Here is a 17,500-nt window from a genome sequence, read left to right on the forward strand (position 1 = left end):
TTCAAAAGTTTAGAAATAAATTATTAGTTATTATTACTATTGTTATTATTATTACTATTGTTATTATTATTATTATTATTATTATTATTATTATTACTATAGGTGACTCCTCACTCACGGCATTGCTGGAAACACCCTCAAATGGCCGACACACCGCCTCTCTCACAAAACACTCTCTTGTCATCAGTGGAAATGAGTCTCTCTCTCTCTCTCTCTCTCTCTCTCTCTCTCTCTCTCTCTCTCTCTCTCTCTCTCTCTCTCTCTCTTGTAGAAAGAGAGAGAATTATTTTCTTCGTAATTCCTTCATTGTTAAGCTTCAAAACTTTCTCTCTCTCTCTCTCTCTCTCTCTCTCTCTCTCTCTCTCTCTCTCTCTCTCTCTCTCTCTCTCTCTCTCTCTCTCTCTCTCTCTCTCTCTCTCTCTTGTAGAAAGAGAATTATTTTCTTCGTAATTCCTTCATTGTTAAGCTTCAAAACTTTCTCTCTCTCTCTCTCTCTCTCTCTCTCTCTCTCTCTCTCTCTCTCTCTCTCTCATTCCAGACGCAATTTCGTTAGTTTTTAATTCCTTCTCTTTCTTTTAATCCAACCGCTAATATGATTTTTTTTTTCCTTTTTTACGTACTACTACTACTACTACTACTACTACTACTAGCATCACCACCACTCCACACAGTAACAGAGAGAGAGAGAGAGAGAGAGTTCATAGGAAGGGGGGAAAAAAAAGGTATTTCACGTATCCCTCAGTATTATCTCAGCAGTCGTAGGGGGAGGACGTGCGCTCTCGCCTCCTCCGTTCCAACCACGCATACCTAGTGGGCTTTTAAATCTCCACACCAGTCTTACTATTAAAAGTGGCAGTGGTGACTTAAGTGTCTTATAAGTAGCCCAGTGTACTTAAAACCCGCGCCAGATAAGTGCCCTAGAAAATTTTTGGCTTTTAAATTTCGGAAAAGTTTTGAAAAATTTGTTGTTGTTGTTGTTGTTGTTTGGAAGAAAGGATTTTATAACGTACAAGGAAGTGGTGAGTTGTTGTTATTATTATTATTATTGTTATTATTATTATTATTATTATTATTGTTATTATTATTATTATTATTATTATTATTATTATGATAATATATATTTCTCCCTCTCTCTCTCTCTCTCTCTCTCTCTCTCTCTCTCTCTCTCTCTCTCTCTCTCTCTCTCTCTCTCTCTCTCTCTCTCGCTTGCAAAACACATGTATATATTTAATTTAGCAAATGTGTGTGTGTGTGTGTGTGTGTGTGTGTGTGTGTGTGTGTGTGTGTGTGTGTGTGTTTTCTCACACACACACACACACACACACACACACACACACACACACACACACACACACACACATACATACATACAGACAGACAGACAGACAGACAGACAGACAGACAGACACTCCTTCAAATGAGAACACATGAATCTCTCTCTCTCTCTCTCTCTCTCTCTCTCTCTCTCTCTCTCTCTCTCTCTCTCTCTCTCTCTCTCTCTCTCTCTCTCTCTCTCTCTCTCTCTCTCTCTCTCTCAGTTGCATAATAATTATATATTAAAAGGTATTTCATTCTTTCTTCATTATTTGTTTGTTTGTTTGTTTGTTTGTTTATTTTATTTCATTCTTTCTCTTCGTTTTCGTTAAGAATTTTAATTTTCTTTAAATTGGAAATGATTTTTTTTTGCGTTCATTCTCTCTCTCTCTCTCTCTCTCTCTCTCTCTCTCTCTCTCTCTCTCTCTCTCTCTCTCTCTCTCTCTCTCTCTCTCTCTCTCTCTCTCTCTCTCTCTCTCTCTCGGTAACGAGAGGTAAAGACGGAGGAGGAGGAGGAGGTAACATAGATGTGAAAATAAGAGAAAAATTTACACATGGAGAGAGAGAGAGAGAGAGAGAGAGAGAGAGAGAGAGAGAGAGAGAGAGAGAATGTGTGTGTGTGTGTGTGTGTGTGTGTGTGTGTGTGTGTGTGTGTGTGTGTGTGTGTGTGTTTCATTTAGGAAGGCAGTTCATGTATAGTATTCTTATTTAGTTTCATTTAGAAAGGCAGGTTCCATGTCAACAAACATTAGGCTTAAGGCAGCAGATGGCAGGCCACTAAGCCATGTAATGTGCCTTATATGTGACTGCCATTAGGCCTTTTGGTGCCCTGCTGTGTGGGGGGTGAGCCTGTGAGGTCAATCAGCACAGGTCACCAGCCTCCTGATGTTGACATGTGTATCCTGTGTGTGGGGGGGTGACCCTGTGAGGTCAATCAGCACAGGTCACCAGCCTCCACTTTTCTGTATTTGTTGTCCTCATTTTTTTCTTGACATAATTTTTGTACTTAGATTTTCTACTGTTTATCTGATATATAATTGTTATTTCTTTGTTTCAGTATTTGCATTTTATATATTCTCAAACTTTCAGAGACATTATTATTATTATTATTATTATTATTATTATTATTATTATTATTGTTATTATTATTATTATTATTATTTTATTTTTTTATTTTTTTCCAATATTCATTTCATCATCTTGATTTTGTGAAGGAAATTTAGCAGAACTTTATTGAGAAAATTAATATTATTCCATTAGTTTCCATAAGTAAAATAAATTTTCCTCTGCAACTATTCCACTCAAGATTTAACCCCTAAATAATTATCATGATAGACAAGGTTAGGTTAGGTTAGGTCAGGTGGGGTTATGTGCCTTAGGAAGAATATTTTTTCAGCCATGTCAAAATAGGTTAGATAGAATTCACAATGGGAGGGATAGTATTAGATTAGATTAGATTAGATCTGTTAGGTTGAGTAAAGATATGTACCTTGGGAAAAATAATTTTGGGCAAGGTTAAAATAGGTTAGGTTAGCAAGAATTCACCATGGGAGGAATAATATTAGATTAGATTAAGTATGAGAAAAGTACCATGAGAGGAATAATTATATGTTAAGTTACATGGATGAATGTAAACACCATAGGAGGAATAGAATAATTTCAGGAATTCATATATAAACAGGAAATAACATACCATATTTATTACCAACTTACAAGCCTGGGAATTAATGGCAGCCTTGCACACTCACTGAATACACAGCAGAGCAACGATTATGGCCACAGTAAAGGGTCACATTAATGCCTACTGCCCCAGATTTTTTGTTAGAGTTGCTGTTTGTATCCAAAGTTTCACCATTGCTCTATTTTCTTTTTTGCATCCAGAGAGAGAGTGGGAGGGGGATTTGTGTAGGTGTGGCTGTGTGTTGCAGGGGTTGGGTGTTTCTAGGAGGGAGTGTTTCTGTGTACTTGTGTGTTGCAGTATTAAGAAACCAGTGTTGCTGTTTGTGTTGCTACAGAATGTTTCTTCTTTCAGAAATACCAGGAAGAGTTTCTACGTATATGCAGGGCTTCTTTCTTTTATTGGCGTGTAAAGTGAAGGATGAACAGATATTATATACTGTTGTTGAGAGAGAAAGACACACAAACAGACGTGCAGGAAGAAAGACAGACAGCTGATACACGGACAGACAGGGAGGAAGGACATACAGACAGACATGGAGGTAGAAAAACAGACAGACAGACAGACAGACAAAGACTTATAGACAGGCAGACAGGTGAGGAAACAAAGGAAGGCCTAAAGAGACAGGCAGGCAAGCAGAAAGATAGAAAGTTTCATAGACAGGCAGGGATGCAGGAAGGGATATCAAAAAGAGACAAGCAGGCAGATAGACAGACAGAAACAGGCAGGCAGGCAGGCAGATAGACAGACAGAAACAGGCAGGCAGGCAGGCAGATAGACAGACAGAAACAGGCAGGCAGGCAGGCAGATAGACAGACAGAAACAGGCAGGCAGGCAGGCAGATAGACAGACAGAAACAGGCAGGCAGGCAGGAAGGAAGGCCAAAAAAGACAAGCACACAGACAGAGACAGAAACAGGCAGGCAGGAAGAAAGGACAGGAAAGAGGACAGGAAAGAGGCAGGCAGGCAGATAGACAGACAGAAACAGGCAGGCAGGCAGGCAGATAGACAGACAGAAACAGGCAGGCAGGCAGGAAGGAAGGCCAAAAAAGACAAGCACACAGACAGAGACAGAAACAGGCAGGCAGGAAGAAAGGACAGGAAAGAGACAGGCAGACAGGCAGAAAGACAGACAGAACCACTGACACTAAAGTTTGTTGCAGTGAAAAGTTTGATGCAGGGCGGCACGGTGTTTTTCCAGTGCCAGGCATCGGTTGAAAGGCACACTACCAAAAAGACGCTCAACAAATTATGGGGAGTTCAAAGTTTTTAATTTATTGAGGCCAAGATTTATGAAGTGCCTCTGTTAGTTTGACTGGCAACTTTGTCTTCCTATGACCTGAATTTATGCATTGCTTTTATGTGTTTCTGTCTGTACGTGTGTGTGTGTGTGTGTGTGTGTGTGTGTGTGTGTGTGTGTGTGTGTGTGTGTGTGTGTGTGTGTGTTTTGAAGTGTTTGTGTTTGTGTTGAGCCGTTTTCTCTCTCCCTCTTGTCATGTTCTATCCGAGGAATTGTAGGATACAAAGTCTATATGAGTGTGGTTTATTTATGAATTGATGTCTTCTAATGTCCTCTGTGCATGTATTTTTCCCTGTCATGTGTCAATACTGGTGTCATGTAAATATATCATTGTGTTGCTGAGGTGTGTGTGTGTGTATGTATGTATGTATGGCCAGTATCCAGAAACACTTCTCTCTCTCCACGACTATTTTCAAAAGCCACAGGGATGATTAACCAAGTTCTCAAGACTGTTTTTCCAGTTAATAATATGAAAATTTTGTTAATCTGTCACTAGAATCATAAAAACACCCTTAAAATCCCTATTATCTTTCAACTAGAGCCTTTTGAAATTAGTGGAGGTGTAGACAGAAGTGTTTTAGGATGTGTGTGTGTGTGTGTGTGTGTGTGTGTGTGTGTGTGTGTGTGTGTGTGTGTCCTCTCAGCCATGTGTCCTGTGTCTCCCATGTCAGTAATTGTTGGTTAGGTTAGGTTAGGTTTGTGTGTGTCAACAGTTGAAGGCTTGATGGTCAGCATTTGGGAGAGAAAGTTTCGCAGGAATAAGGTAATTTTTTGGTCTTACTCCGCCTCATCTTCCCTTCCGCAGGTGTGTTATGCCCCCCACCATGTGTTGCTGTGTAAGTGTATGATTCAATATCTTTAATTGCTGTTTCCAGTATTTTGCATATCACATAAGTCAAACTGCCCGGCCTGTACTTGCTGGGGTCACTTTTCATGTTTCTTATAGATTACATGAGTTGCTTTTCAAAATTCTGGTATTTCCTGGCTATGAAGTGAATAGCTAGCAATCAGTCAATCGGCAGGTGCAGTGACTTGTCCCTCTCAGCCTCTTTATCATAATGCTGTATATCATTTCTACTCATTTCCAGAGATACCAAGACTGGCACAGACTCCCTGGTTATCTCTGGCATGCCCTCATCCAGTTGATGTGCGAACACCACTGCAGGGAACTCTGTCGGTGTGTCTGTTCCTTTCTTTATCATTTCCAGTGTTCCTGCTCTTGTCAATGCTGTTCCTGACACTGACACTTCCTGCACTGACACTGTTTAGTTGGGTTAGGTTTGGTTACATACATTCCATTCATTACCATCGTCATTATTCTCTCATTTCTCATTCATTTATCATAATTTTTCCATCCACTTGTCACCATCCTTCCATTTCTCATTAATTTATCACTTGTTATCACCATCCTTTCATCTCTCATTTACTAATAATTTTTATTCCCATGGCCTTGTTGACTGGATGCTCTCTCTCTCTCTCTCTCTCTCTCTCTCTCTCTCTCTCTCTCTCTCTCTCTCTCTCTCTCTCTCTCTCTCTCTCTCTCTCTCTCTCTCTCTCTCTCTCTCTCTCTCTCTCTCTCTCTCTCTCTCTCTCTCTCTCTCTCTCTCTCTCTCTCTCTCTCTCTCTCATGGCATCAAGTAAGCATTACATTACATGTTGCCGAGTTCTTTGGGCATTGTGAATGAAGTGGCCTACAGTGGTTTTTTATTTATTTATTTTCTCTCTCTCTCTCTCTCTCTCTCTCTCTCTCTCTCTCTCTCTCTCTCTCTCTCTCTCTCTCTCTCTCTCTCTCTCTCTCTCTCTCTCTCTCTCTCTCTCTCTCTCTCTCTCTTCAAAACAAACAGGAGGTGAATGAGTGTGAGAGATTTTCAGGAAAAGTTAATTTAAGTCCCTGTTTTGATACAAAGAACAAAAATCCCTTGTACCCATGATGAACTGTGCATTATCATAACACCTATCATGTTCTAAATCAATTTCCCTCCCATCTCTAATAATCTCTTGATGACAAATTATCAGCATTCTCAATCTTCTCCAGAGGCTTTTGTAGTGTCAACCGCAGTATACTTCTGCAAAAACTGCATCATTATGGCACATTCCTGGTTCAAAGGCTGTTTGACTGATACAACCCAGTGCACAGTCCATCATGGATACCTTTTAACAAAACCTACTTTTATTTCATGTTTTCAAGTAGCATAATTATGTACTGCTTAATAAATGAACACCTGAATTTACAGATATATTTTCTTACCCATATTTCTATACCTATGAAATGCTGATATATATATATATATATATATATATATATATATATATATATATATATATATATATATATATATATATATATATATATATATATATATATATATATGAACTGGAATTAAGTTCCAGTTCATGTATTCCGATATTAACATACATAGTAAATTATATATTGTGGCAATACAGATTCGGTATATGTAGGCATTATCCGTTTTTATCATCAAACATCTGTAATTGCGTGTATATATAATATATATATATATATATATATATATATATATATATATATATATATATATATATATATATATATATATATATATATATATAACACCTGCCAAATAAAATAAATAAAGAAAATAAAATAAATAAAGAAATAATAAAAAAAACGCGAGAAAACCTTTAGATTATCACAACGCGAAAATTAACACACGCTAAATTGGATGCGTCATTAATTAATAGTCATTGGGACTGTTACCCCCCCAATAGTTCATAGCCCCTCCCCTATTCATTGCCACCCCCCCCCCAACCTTCCCTGCCTTGAGGAACACCTTCACTTATGGCATACTATTGATGTGCTTTTTTTGACCAGATTTGAGCCATTTTAACCTCGAATTACATATACATACATATTGTCTCCTTGCAATAATTATAATGGTCTTCCTGGCTTAATTTTTGTTTATTAATTATTCCTTATGTGTTTATTAATTATCATTTGTCTAATTCCTTATGTTTTACTTAGCCTCGGTATTTAAGGATTTTTATTTTTTATTTTTTCACTTTCTGACTGTGGCCCTTGCAATGAACGGCTTAATAATTTATTTCTCGTGGTTTAGTGGAATTTTTAGCACTTTAATGATTAGAGTTCCTCACCAGTCATTTTATTCGTGAGAGAGAGAGAGAGAGAGAGAGAGAGAGAGAGAGAGAGAGAGAGTTTGAGTCTACATGAATGATAAAAAAAAGATAATAATCAGTTACAATATTTTATTTATATACAAGAAAAATGCATGATAATAATAATAATATTTAAATACAAGGAGGAAAATGTGTAATAATAATAATAATAATAATAATAATAATAATAATAATAATAATAATAATAATAATAATATTTAAATACAAGGAGGAAAATGTGTAATAATAATAATAATAATAATAATAATAATAATAATGATAATAATAATAATAATAATAATAATAATAATAATAATAACAATAACAACAATAACTGCTTTTATCATACTGACACAGATAAATAGTTTATTGACCATAAACATTATTATAACCAACAAATTAAATAGAACAGGTAAACATTTCCAAACGTAGTGAGTGACACACAGAAGACTGGTGACAAAAGGTAACCTAGCCCATTAAATGATTGGCTGTCTCAGGCTTCCACATCATCAGTGGAGCACCGCTTCTGACCACTCAGGGATGGACAAGCGGAGACAAGAATGGAAACAAATCAGGAATTATATCAATCCATAGCTTTATCATAGTTCTAAGTCATAAATAAATAAATAAATGAGTCAATGTCTTCAGCAATAATTACAAGATAAGCTTTAATAATAAAAAGTATGTATAAATGGATGAAATGTGGTCAGCTTGAGCAATGCCGGCTTCTTGTTATCCTGAACACCGGTCTCATACTGGATAGAGACAGTAATGTATGGGGGTTTGATGCAATACAATTTTATATGTTAACACTAGCAACATTTCATATAAGGATAAAAACTTGCATAAACTTCCTGTGTGTGTTTTTCTACTAAGGTGCAATTGTTAGGTGACCATTTGAACTTGCAGACGTCCTGATCTTGACAGTAACTTCCTACCATAACATCACTACTACAGTGGCTCAACACCATCACTTCCTGCTTGTCCACTAGTACATCATGAAGACTGCAACCTTCATGCCAGCTACACTATACAAGTATTTACAGATTAATGGCTGCATTTCCAAAAGATCGCTGATACAAGAAAGTCTATAAATATTGTGAAAGCTTCTAGTCAATGTCATATCATTTGCTTCAACAGAGGAAGAATAATTCAATCTTCCTGAATATTACAAATGAGATTTTATAGGCATTAACTTAACCATGTCATTCTAAATTATTCTACCTAGTTTCCAGGGACTTCAGCAGTGAGTAGATTAAGTATTGCAATATGCAGGAACTTAACCAGCACACAGGAAAGACAGTGGCAAATTAAGATATAAGAGGGGTGGCCACAGGAACTAGTCCAGCCATCTCCATACCCATGAATTTTGGTTTGTGTGCCATTGGGGTGAAAGCAGAAAGTGATGCGCATACATTTTAGTAAGATTTAAGAATAGTGTGACCTTTGCAATGTTTTCTCCTTCAGTCAGCTGCATAAAAATGACATCTGGGAAAAAATATTGATCAGTCTTTTGAAAATCCAGCTTCACCTGAGTATTACACCATTAATTAACCATGTGTGTAAGTTAGTGCAGTACTGTATAAGTGCAAAGGTCCAGAACCAAATATTTGTTATGCAAATATTTCTGGTACCACTTTCCACACATGTTGCTCTATAAAAAAAATTAATGTATAATTTTGAGTGGTTTTGGTTGTGCTGTGTTAAGAAAAGTTAGTGTTTGACATCAAGTTTTTTTGGGCAAGACTATTTGCATTAAGGAAGCCCCACATTGCTATTTTTAAAAGTAATAAATAATGTTTTAAAAATAAATGTTGCCACATGAAATTTCTATATTTTCTTGCAGTGTACTAAAGACAGCATTGTAAAGCTCAGAATATCTTGAGGCAACTGTATTAAAAGAACAAAACCCATGACCATAGTGTAATTCATAATTGCTAGTGAAGGCATATGAAGACACACCATTTACAAACTGTAATGCTTTTGACAAATGAAACTTTGCCAGAACAGACTGCCATAGAGGAGAGAATACAGGTGAAATTGACAAACCACACATCTGTGAACTCAAGCTTCATTCATTAAAGTAATCTGAGGGGAAATTCCAGATTCTTCTGTAGTAATGATATATACACACACTTCATAACAGTTACACACTTTTGACAACATGTAAAAGTGTTTTGTGGCAAAGTTAATGAAGGGTTTTAAAGCAAACTTCACAACTGTTCTTAATTTCATAACTGGGAAGACTAAGTAATAATATTTACAATACTCTGACAGTTAATTCAGACACACCACACTCGTATCACCATTCCTATCACTTGCTTAATATTATGCTTGACCTTGTAAGACCTTCCATATTTCACAGAGGCAGATGGTCACTTGAAAGCAATAGAAGCCATATCAAACACATATCAAAGGCAGTGGCATTCATATGATGGTCCAGGTCCAGATTCCATACAAGTTGAGCTGTGCTGGATGGGCATCTGCTCGTCATGTCCCAGAGGTGTTCATCGCCCACATAGCAAGACTGCATATCAACAACAAGGTAACCTGAAAGTAAAAGTTGAAATTTACTACATATACTGTGGGATTGTGACTGTCAGTAGAAAATTAAAATGTGATTGGAGAAGGATAAAAGTTTTTCATTTGTTTCAGGCAAGGGTTAGGAAATAGTGAGTCTGTAGAGAGAGAGAGAGAGAGAGAGAGAGAGAGAGAGAGAGAGAGAGAGAGAGAGAGAGAGAGAGAGAGAGAGAGAGAGAGAGAGAGAGAGAGAGAGAGAGAGAGAGAGAGAGAGAGAGAGAGAGAGAGAGAGTGTGTGTGTGTGTGTGCGTGTGTGTGTGTGGTTTTTAAGTATGCTATAGAGGACACACTTATTCATTGACTACAGCCCACAAACTTGCAATGTCCCCATAGCATAGTTACAGACAACATCCTCTCATATATAAGTCTGTGTCAATCTTTCTGTGATGTACTCCAGCCCAGAGACCCACAGCAGCATTAAGAGTGGAGAGAGAGAGAGAGAGAAGAGAAGACACACAGAATGGATGAATAGAGATGCTGTGGTTTGTTTTTCTAGAGTTATTTTTTGCGTAGATTACGAATATAACATCCGTTTCTTTCTGTGACCCTCCAGTTCTTCGTAAATAGCAGTGCCCGCAATGCCTATCTGAACTATTAAAATTGAGAAGGAAGCAGCAATAAATCGGAATCTCTTGAAATCCATGACTCTCAATTGACGTGCTGATGTTTCGATAGACTTGACAGTACATGCAGGATAGTGAATTGTTATTAGTTATTCATATAATGACATGAATATAATTAGTTAAATATTAGCCAAGAGTGCCATACCATCAGGAGACACAGACAAAACTATATCATTACATGTTTACGTTAAAGGAAATAAACTATCAGTGAAAATCAACCCTTTATTGTTTATTTTATGACAGAGGGCGAGACGGGACCTGCGACTCTCAACACCAATCAACACCTGACAAACTGCGACAATTTCCACACTAAAAAATAAAACGATCTCCATTTTTTTGTCAACAGCACTAACCACTCCCGAACACAAAAGATGAACGTAAAAATTAATCCCCCTTTAAAAACAATAAAAATAATGATAATAGTAAATAAATTAATAAACAAAATAATTAAATATGATAAACTGCCCTAAACTATCTGTTCCTTTATATGCACTCCCACACCACGAGACCCAGACAGCACCACCACGCACTCCTACACCCATCCAGGGACTGAGACACCCTGCACACATCACGTCTACCTCTCTACACCCCAAAACACATCCAAAACACCCCAAAACACATCCAAAACACCCCAAAACACATCCACACCCACTTAAACACCCAGAAACAGTCTTATCCACCCACAGCACACCCGTAGCCACCCAAAACACACCCAAACTCCTTAAAAATACCAAAAAAAACACGTAAAACACCTCAAAACACACCCAAACTCATCAAAACAGACAAAAACACCCCAAAACACCCCAAAACACATCCAAAACTGACCAAAACACCCCAAAACACACCCAAACACACCCAAAAATGACCAAAACACATGAAGAATGCCACAAATGAATATAAATATTTAAATATATACACATGACACAGGGTGGAAAGGGAGTATTGAGGAGTAGGGGAAAGGAAGGGTGCAACAAGAAGCAGGGAGAGACAGGGTGTAGTAAGATGAGACAAACAGCCGGACAGGGAAATTAGACAGGGTTTATTGAGATGGACAAATAGGGATAGTTTAATGAGATGCAAGGGTGATACAGGGTGTATTAAGGTCCAGGGGCAGACAGGAAGGGTGTACTAAAGTGTATGAAGACAGGAAGGGTGTATTGAAGTGTGGGACAGACAGACAGACAGACAGACAGACAGACAGACAGAGAGGGAGAGATTAAAAGAGAAAATTTGAGATAGACAAAGGATATGAGAGAAAGAGAAAGAGAAAGAGAAAGAGAGAGAGAGAGAGAGAGAGAGAGAGAGAGAGAGAGAGAGAGAGAGAGAGAGAGAGAGAGAGAACTAATCATCTCAATCATTCAATAAATTCCTAATATATGTATAGATTTGTGTATACTAGCCTAACCAAATGTGTGTATAGATTTCCAAGCATATACCAGCATCTTATGAGTTTATGTGCTTATATCAGACTTAGCAAAGATTTGGATGTGTCTCTAAATATATACTAGTGTTTGTATACAAGTTTGTGTGTATACTAGACTTATTAAGAGTTTATGTGTGTTTCTAAGAGTATACAAACCATAGCAAGTGTTTATATATGTCTCTATGTGTAAACCAGTGTTTGTGTGTGTATACCAGCATTACATAGTGTTTGTAATGGTTTAAGTGTACACTAGTCCTTTTTAATTGTTACCTTCTCACTATCTCAGCCCTCCAGATACACCTGAGGCACACAGCGTCACCCCAGTACAGCCCCAAGTTGGTCTGGCTAGCCCCAATGAGGATGAAAGCAGGAAACATCATTATCACCTGCTGTGGTTGATGATGGTGGCTTCTACACACACACACACACCTCAGACAGCAATTCCTGGAACAAGAGAGGACAGAACAGCATGCCAGCCACAGCAAGAGCTAGTGCGTGAACAGCCACGGCCACCAACCGGCCACCAACCGGAGTAGCGCAGCCCCCACAGTCGACCCAGCGGTGAAGACTGTGCTCAATATTATCTATCAAGACTCTCTCTCTCTCTCTCTCTCTCTCTCTCTCTCTCTCTCTCTCTCTCTATCAAGACTCTCTATCAAGACTCTCTCTCTCTCTCTCTCTTTTAGTGAAATGATTTTTACTTTAAGCTTCTTGTAATCGCAAAATTCTGTCAATAAACTATAATAATAATCTCTCTCTCTCTCTCGCTCTCTCTCTCTCTCACCATTGGTCGGTGGACTGTACAGCAGACACCCAGTCGTCATGGTGGAGGGATTTTCTCCAAGTACTGTACCTCCACCACTCCTTCCAGGCTCCTCCCACTTTCTTCCAGTCACTCCATAAGCTTGATAATCAGCAGCTGTCCCTCTATACCACAAGCTTCACTCTGGGCAGCTCTCTGGAGGCCTCCGAACCTGTGGGTGTGAGGTTAGATTAGGATAAGTTAGGTTAAGTTAGGTTAGGCTAGGTTACGTTAGGTTAGGTTGGTTAGGTTAGGCCTGTGAATGGTGTGTGGAGGAGGACAGGACAAGGAGACCAGTGGGAAGGCTGTGGAAGGCCTGTGGATGCTGTGTGGAGGAGGACAGGACAAGGAGACCAGTGGGAAGGCTGTGGAAGGCCTGTGGATGCTGTGTGGAGGAGGACAGGACAAGGAGACCAGTGGGAAGGCTGTGGAAGGCCTGTGGATTTCAAGATAATGCTACACCACACACCAACACCAGAACAATGCCTCACCTATCCACCTGCAGCCACATCACAGTCTCCCCCTTGTAGGTGATGGCAGGAGTGGTGGTGCTTGTGGTGGTGGTGCGAGGAGGCAAGGCACCCATGGCTGGAAAAGAAGGGGTGAGTGCATTGAGGCTGCAGGACGCGGTATACAGGTGTGTGGGAGGTGAGAGGGTGGGAGAGAGGGAGTGGGCACGTGGGAGAGAGTAAGCGTGTTCTATGGCAAATTATATATAGGATTTCAAGGGTGTTTTTGTGTATGATAGGGAAAATATTCATACACACATACACACATACATTTTCATCTCCCAAGCACCTCTCCTCTCCTCCTCTTCCCTCTTCCCCTGTCTCGTGCAATAGGTAAACACACACACACACACACACACACACACACACACACACACACACACACACACACACACACACACACACATAGATAGAGAGATAGATATTAGCCCAGCATGATTTAAACAATATAACTAACACACACACACACACACACACACACACACACATTGATAGAGGGATAGATATTAGCCCAGCATGATTTAAACAACTAATATAACTATCAAAAACATACACACACACACACACACACTTCTCCACAAATCTGAAGGCACTGTGGTTTCCAAGCCCTCAAAGTGAATGAGAGTGCTGAGGGAATAATATTGCACCACTGCCTGCATGAACTTGTCACTAAAGCTGTCATGCGTCTCACACACCTCCTGTCACCGCTCATGCTGGCTGTCAACGCAGAACGCACCCTCCACCACTCATTGTTTGGGGTGACGGTTCTGTGGGAATGGAAGATAATTAGATTTTCTCTCATATCAAGTTGAATTGGTTTAGCCCTCTCTCTCTCTCTCTCTCTCTCTCTCTCTCTCTCTCTCTCTCTCTCTCACAATTGATTCCAAAGGCCACAAAGATGATTAGCAGAGGTTTTCTTGAGTGTTTCTCCTGACAGTAATGTAGGAATGTTGTTAATTTGTCACTAAAACAATAAAAACATCCTTAAAAACCTGTGCTACTTTGAATAGAGCCTTTTAAAAGTGTGTTTCTCCCATCAGTCGAGAAATGTAGTTATTTATTTGCATTTTATATAACACACACACACACACACACACACACACACACACACACACACACACACACACACACAGGTGGTCTGGCAGGAAAGTGCTATGATAAATATACAAACGCATAGCAAGGCAAGGCACACAGCTTTCACACTCACCTCACACTCACAACACTCTTTCAACACCTTAATCTTTGTTGGGGAAGAGAAGCACTACTGCCTTAACCTTACAAATACACTTATTATAAGCTTATCTCTTACATGTACCAAGACAAGGCACACAACTTTCACCGTTACTCTCACCCACAACAATCTTTCAATGTGTTAACCCTTGTTGGGGAAGAGAACCACTAAAATATTATCTCCTACAAATATATTTAAACACTCACTCAACATGCAACACGTCAGCCCTTGATGGAGACAAGAAGCACTCCTACCCAACCTTACAAAACCACTAATTAAAATCTTATCTCCTACATATACCAAAACACACAATTTTCAGCCTCATTCACTCAACACACAACACGTCAGCCCTTGATGAAGACGAACAGCACTCCTACCCAACCTTACAAAACCACTAATTAAAATCTTATCTCTACTTCACTTACCCATCCATACACCAACCTTGTAACTCCACACAAGACAAGACACCACAGTCATCCACATATATCTATGCCACACTGACTCCTGAAGCTGGTGGAGCACAGGGTGGACCAAAGGGCATCAGCTCCACACTCTGGGATGCCTGTGGGAGAGTTCATACGAGACCAGTGAGTACTTCTTCTGCATTCAGGGTCCCCTCCACCCTCTCGCACAGTACCTGAGGGCATGAGGGGGTGGTGAGAGGGTAAGAGGGTGTGAGGGAGGAGGGAAGGGATGAAATGTGGTGAAAAACAGAGGAGAACACAGGTGAAAAGGAAAATTGAAGTAGAGAAGAGGGAAAGGAAGAAAAGAGAAGAGATGAAAAGAAGGAAAAAAGAGAGAAAACAGAATTATAAACACAATTTTTGACATCATATCTAAAAATCTCTCTCTCTCTTTAGTGCTCCTTCAAAAATTCTCTCTCTCTTTAGTGCTCCTTCAAAAATTCTCTCTCCCTCTTTAACTCCTTCAAAAATTCTCTCTCTCTCTTTAGCTCCTTCAAAAATTCTCTCTCTCTTTAGTGCTCCTTCAAAAATTCTCTCTCTCTCTTTAGCTCCTTCAAAAATTCTCTCTCTCTCTTTAGCTCCTTCAAAAATCTCTCTCTCTCTCTCTCTCTTTACATCATTCCTTCAAAAAAATACACTTGGTAAGAGGCTTTAACAAATATTCATGTATCACCTGCTGTCAAGGTACTGCTCACCACACCCAATGAACACCAGTACAGAACACACAGCACCAGCAAGTCACACACCTCCAGGGACGCCCCACTGATGACATCCAGGGGGTTTATCACACTGCCCCAGGACTTGGACGTCTTGTGGCCGCCACCATCACCCTGGAGGCCATGCAGCAGCACAGTCTGGGGAGGGAGGGTCATATAACACAGGTGATATAACACAGGCAATACTGGTAACAATTAATATCACGTTACATAAGAGGAAGGAGAGGTAACACACAGGTAGTCAATTCTTTCAGTCTATCGCCATCTATAAACATTATTAGCCTTCTGAAATCTGCATCTTTTTATCAAACGATTAGTAATGCTAGAGTTTAAAGTATTAACAGATATTTTAGTTATATACCAATGAATATATGGACTAATTACACGCCTACAATTAGTTACCAGAGTTTGTGATAATACATAAGACAAAGGAACAAAAACAAGATTAATAAGAGAGGACAGAACCAGGAGACCAAGACCCAGACGACCTCACCTCAAAGGAAAGCCTCCCCGTCAAGTCGAGTCCCGGCATGACCACCTGAGCCACCCACAAGAGGATGCCGTGACTCGTCTTCAAGGTCGTTGCGTAGAAGCGAGCAAGGTCAGGCATGGTCTCTCCCCTCCCCTGACCCGGCCAGCCCAGCGAGGCAAAGGGAGAGGCCAGAGGAGAAACAGGTGTCCAGATCTTCCTCCTGCTGGGTGGACATGGAGGTCAAGGGTGTGCCTGGGGAGGAGCACAGGGTGAAGACGGAAAGTTGCGATTATTAACGTAGCCGTCAAGACTTTTATTCATCTATTGCTACATGAAGTTTATTTTTTTAATGAGGGTTTGCACACACACACACACACACACTTTCTCTTTATCATCCTCTTCCTCCTCTTCTTTTCTTCTTCTACCTCCTCCTCCTCCTCCTTATATTCAGGTCAAGTCAGGTCATCCAATTAGAATAAAATAAGACAGACAGACAGACAGACACACAAACACACACACACACACTTGAATGATATAAAATAATGCAGTTTTTCCTCACAGAAATATAGAAGGGAACCCAGAGTAGGTTAATAAAGGTGATACAGACAAGGACTGCACCTCAACTGTACAGAAAAACTACAATTTGGTACAGCTTTACCCCAAGGTAATACTGATAATAGGAACACTAGGAGATACAACACAAAGAAAGTATATCAACTGAAGGAAAAACAATAAAAAAGTAAAATTTCTGCCATATATCAGACCATCCAAACTAACAATAGGTAAACACACACACACACACACACACACCTTCCTTCTCCACAGCCTTCCGCCTTGCATCCTCCTCCGAGCAGCCGCCACCCACACCTCCTCGCCATCTGCTGCAGTAATGTGGTACACTGGCATTCTGTGGCCCCACCAGAGCTGCCGGGAGACACACCAGTCTGTGATGTTGTCCAGCTAGCTATGCCATGCCCTCCTGTGAATGGTATTACTGCATCTCATAAACCACCACACCTCAGTCTTTGTGGTGGTAAACAGTGCAGACAACAGTACTGCTACAGTTCATCATTAGCAAGACTTGACAAATACTATCATAGCTCAAGAACCAAAATGAATATTATACACCTTTCACATATCTAAGGCCTATGCTCTGAAACATCTCAGCACCACTATTTCAAAAGGACTCTAGATGAAGCTACACAGGTTTTTAAGAATGTTTTTAAAGTTTTAGT

At 39.6% G+C, this 17,500-nt stretch overlaps 2 protein-coding genes and 1 long non-coding RNA gene across 21 annotated transcripts in view; 2 read left to right on the plus strand and 1 right to left on the minus strand.

Annotated features, from left to right (window-relative positions):
• Positions 1-6,519, plus strand: part of LOC135110682 (uncharacterized) — a 13,097-nt gene extending 6,578 nt beyond the window's left edge. Inside the window, exon 3 of the long non-coding RNA XR_010273368.1 lies at positions 5,381-6,519. This is a non-coding gene — a long non-coding RNA (uncharacterized LOC135110682). The remainder of the gene's footprint in view (positions 1-5,380) is intronic.
• LOC135110667 (uncharacterized) overlaps positions 1-17,500 on the plus strand; it is a 57,255-nt gene that overhangs the window by 32,086 nt on the left and 7,669 nt on the right. The gene's annotated exons all lie outside the window — the stretch shown is intronic.
• The window catches only part of LOC135110666 (valine--tRNA ligase, mitochondrial-like), a 32,984-nt gene continuing 28,487 nt past the window's right edge, over positions 13,004-17,500 (minus strand). For 7 of the 19 annotated variants that reach the window (XM_064023258.1, XM_064023255.1, XM_064023254.1 and 4 more), the window contains 7 exons: positions 17,076-17,244; positions 16,287-16,488; positions 15,751-15,931; positions 15,116-15,250; positions 14,078-14,149; positions 13,365-13,461; positions 13,005-13,045 (listed from right to left, as the gene is read on the minus strand). In XM_064023258.1, the coding sequence (XP_063879328.1) occupies positions 14,103-14,149; positions 15,116-15,250; positions 15,751-15,931; positions 16,287-16,488; positions 17,076-17,244 (734 nt within the window). In that variant the 3' untranslated portion in view covers positions 13,005-13,045; positions 13,365-13,461; positions 14,078-14,102. Of the gene's footprint in view, positions 13,046-13,364; positions 13,462-13,953; positions 14,150-15,038; positions 15,251-15,750; positions 15,932-16,286; positions 16,489-17,075; positions 17,245-17,500 lie in introns of those variants that run through there. The other 12 variants (XM_064023263.1, XM_064023269.1, XM_064023259.1 and 9 more) reach the window with 12 other exon arrangements.

Source organism: Scylla paramamosain, chromosome 20 (assembly GCF_035594125.1).
Source record: "Scylla paramamosain isolate STU-SP2022 chromosome 20, ASM3559412v1, whole genome shotgun sequence".
In the NCBI taxonomy this organism is placed as follows: Eukaryota; Metazoa; Arthropoda; class Malacostraca; order Decapoda; family Portunidae; genus Scylla; species Scylla paramamosain.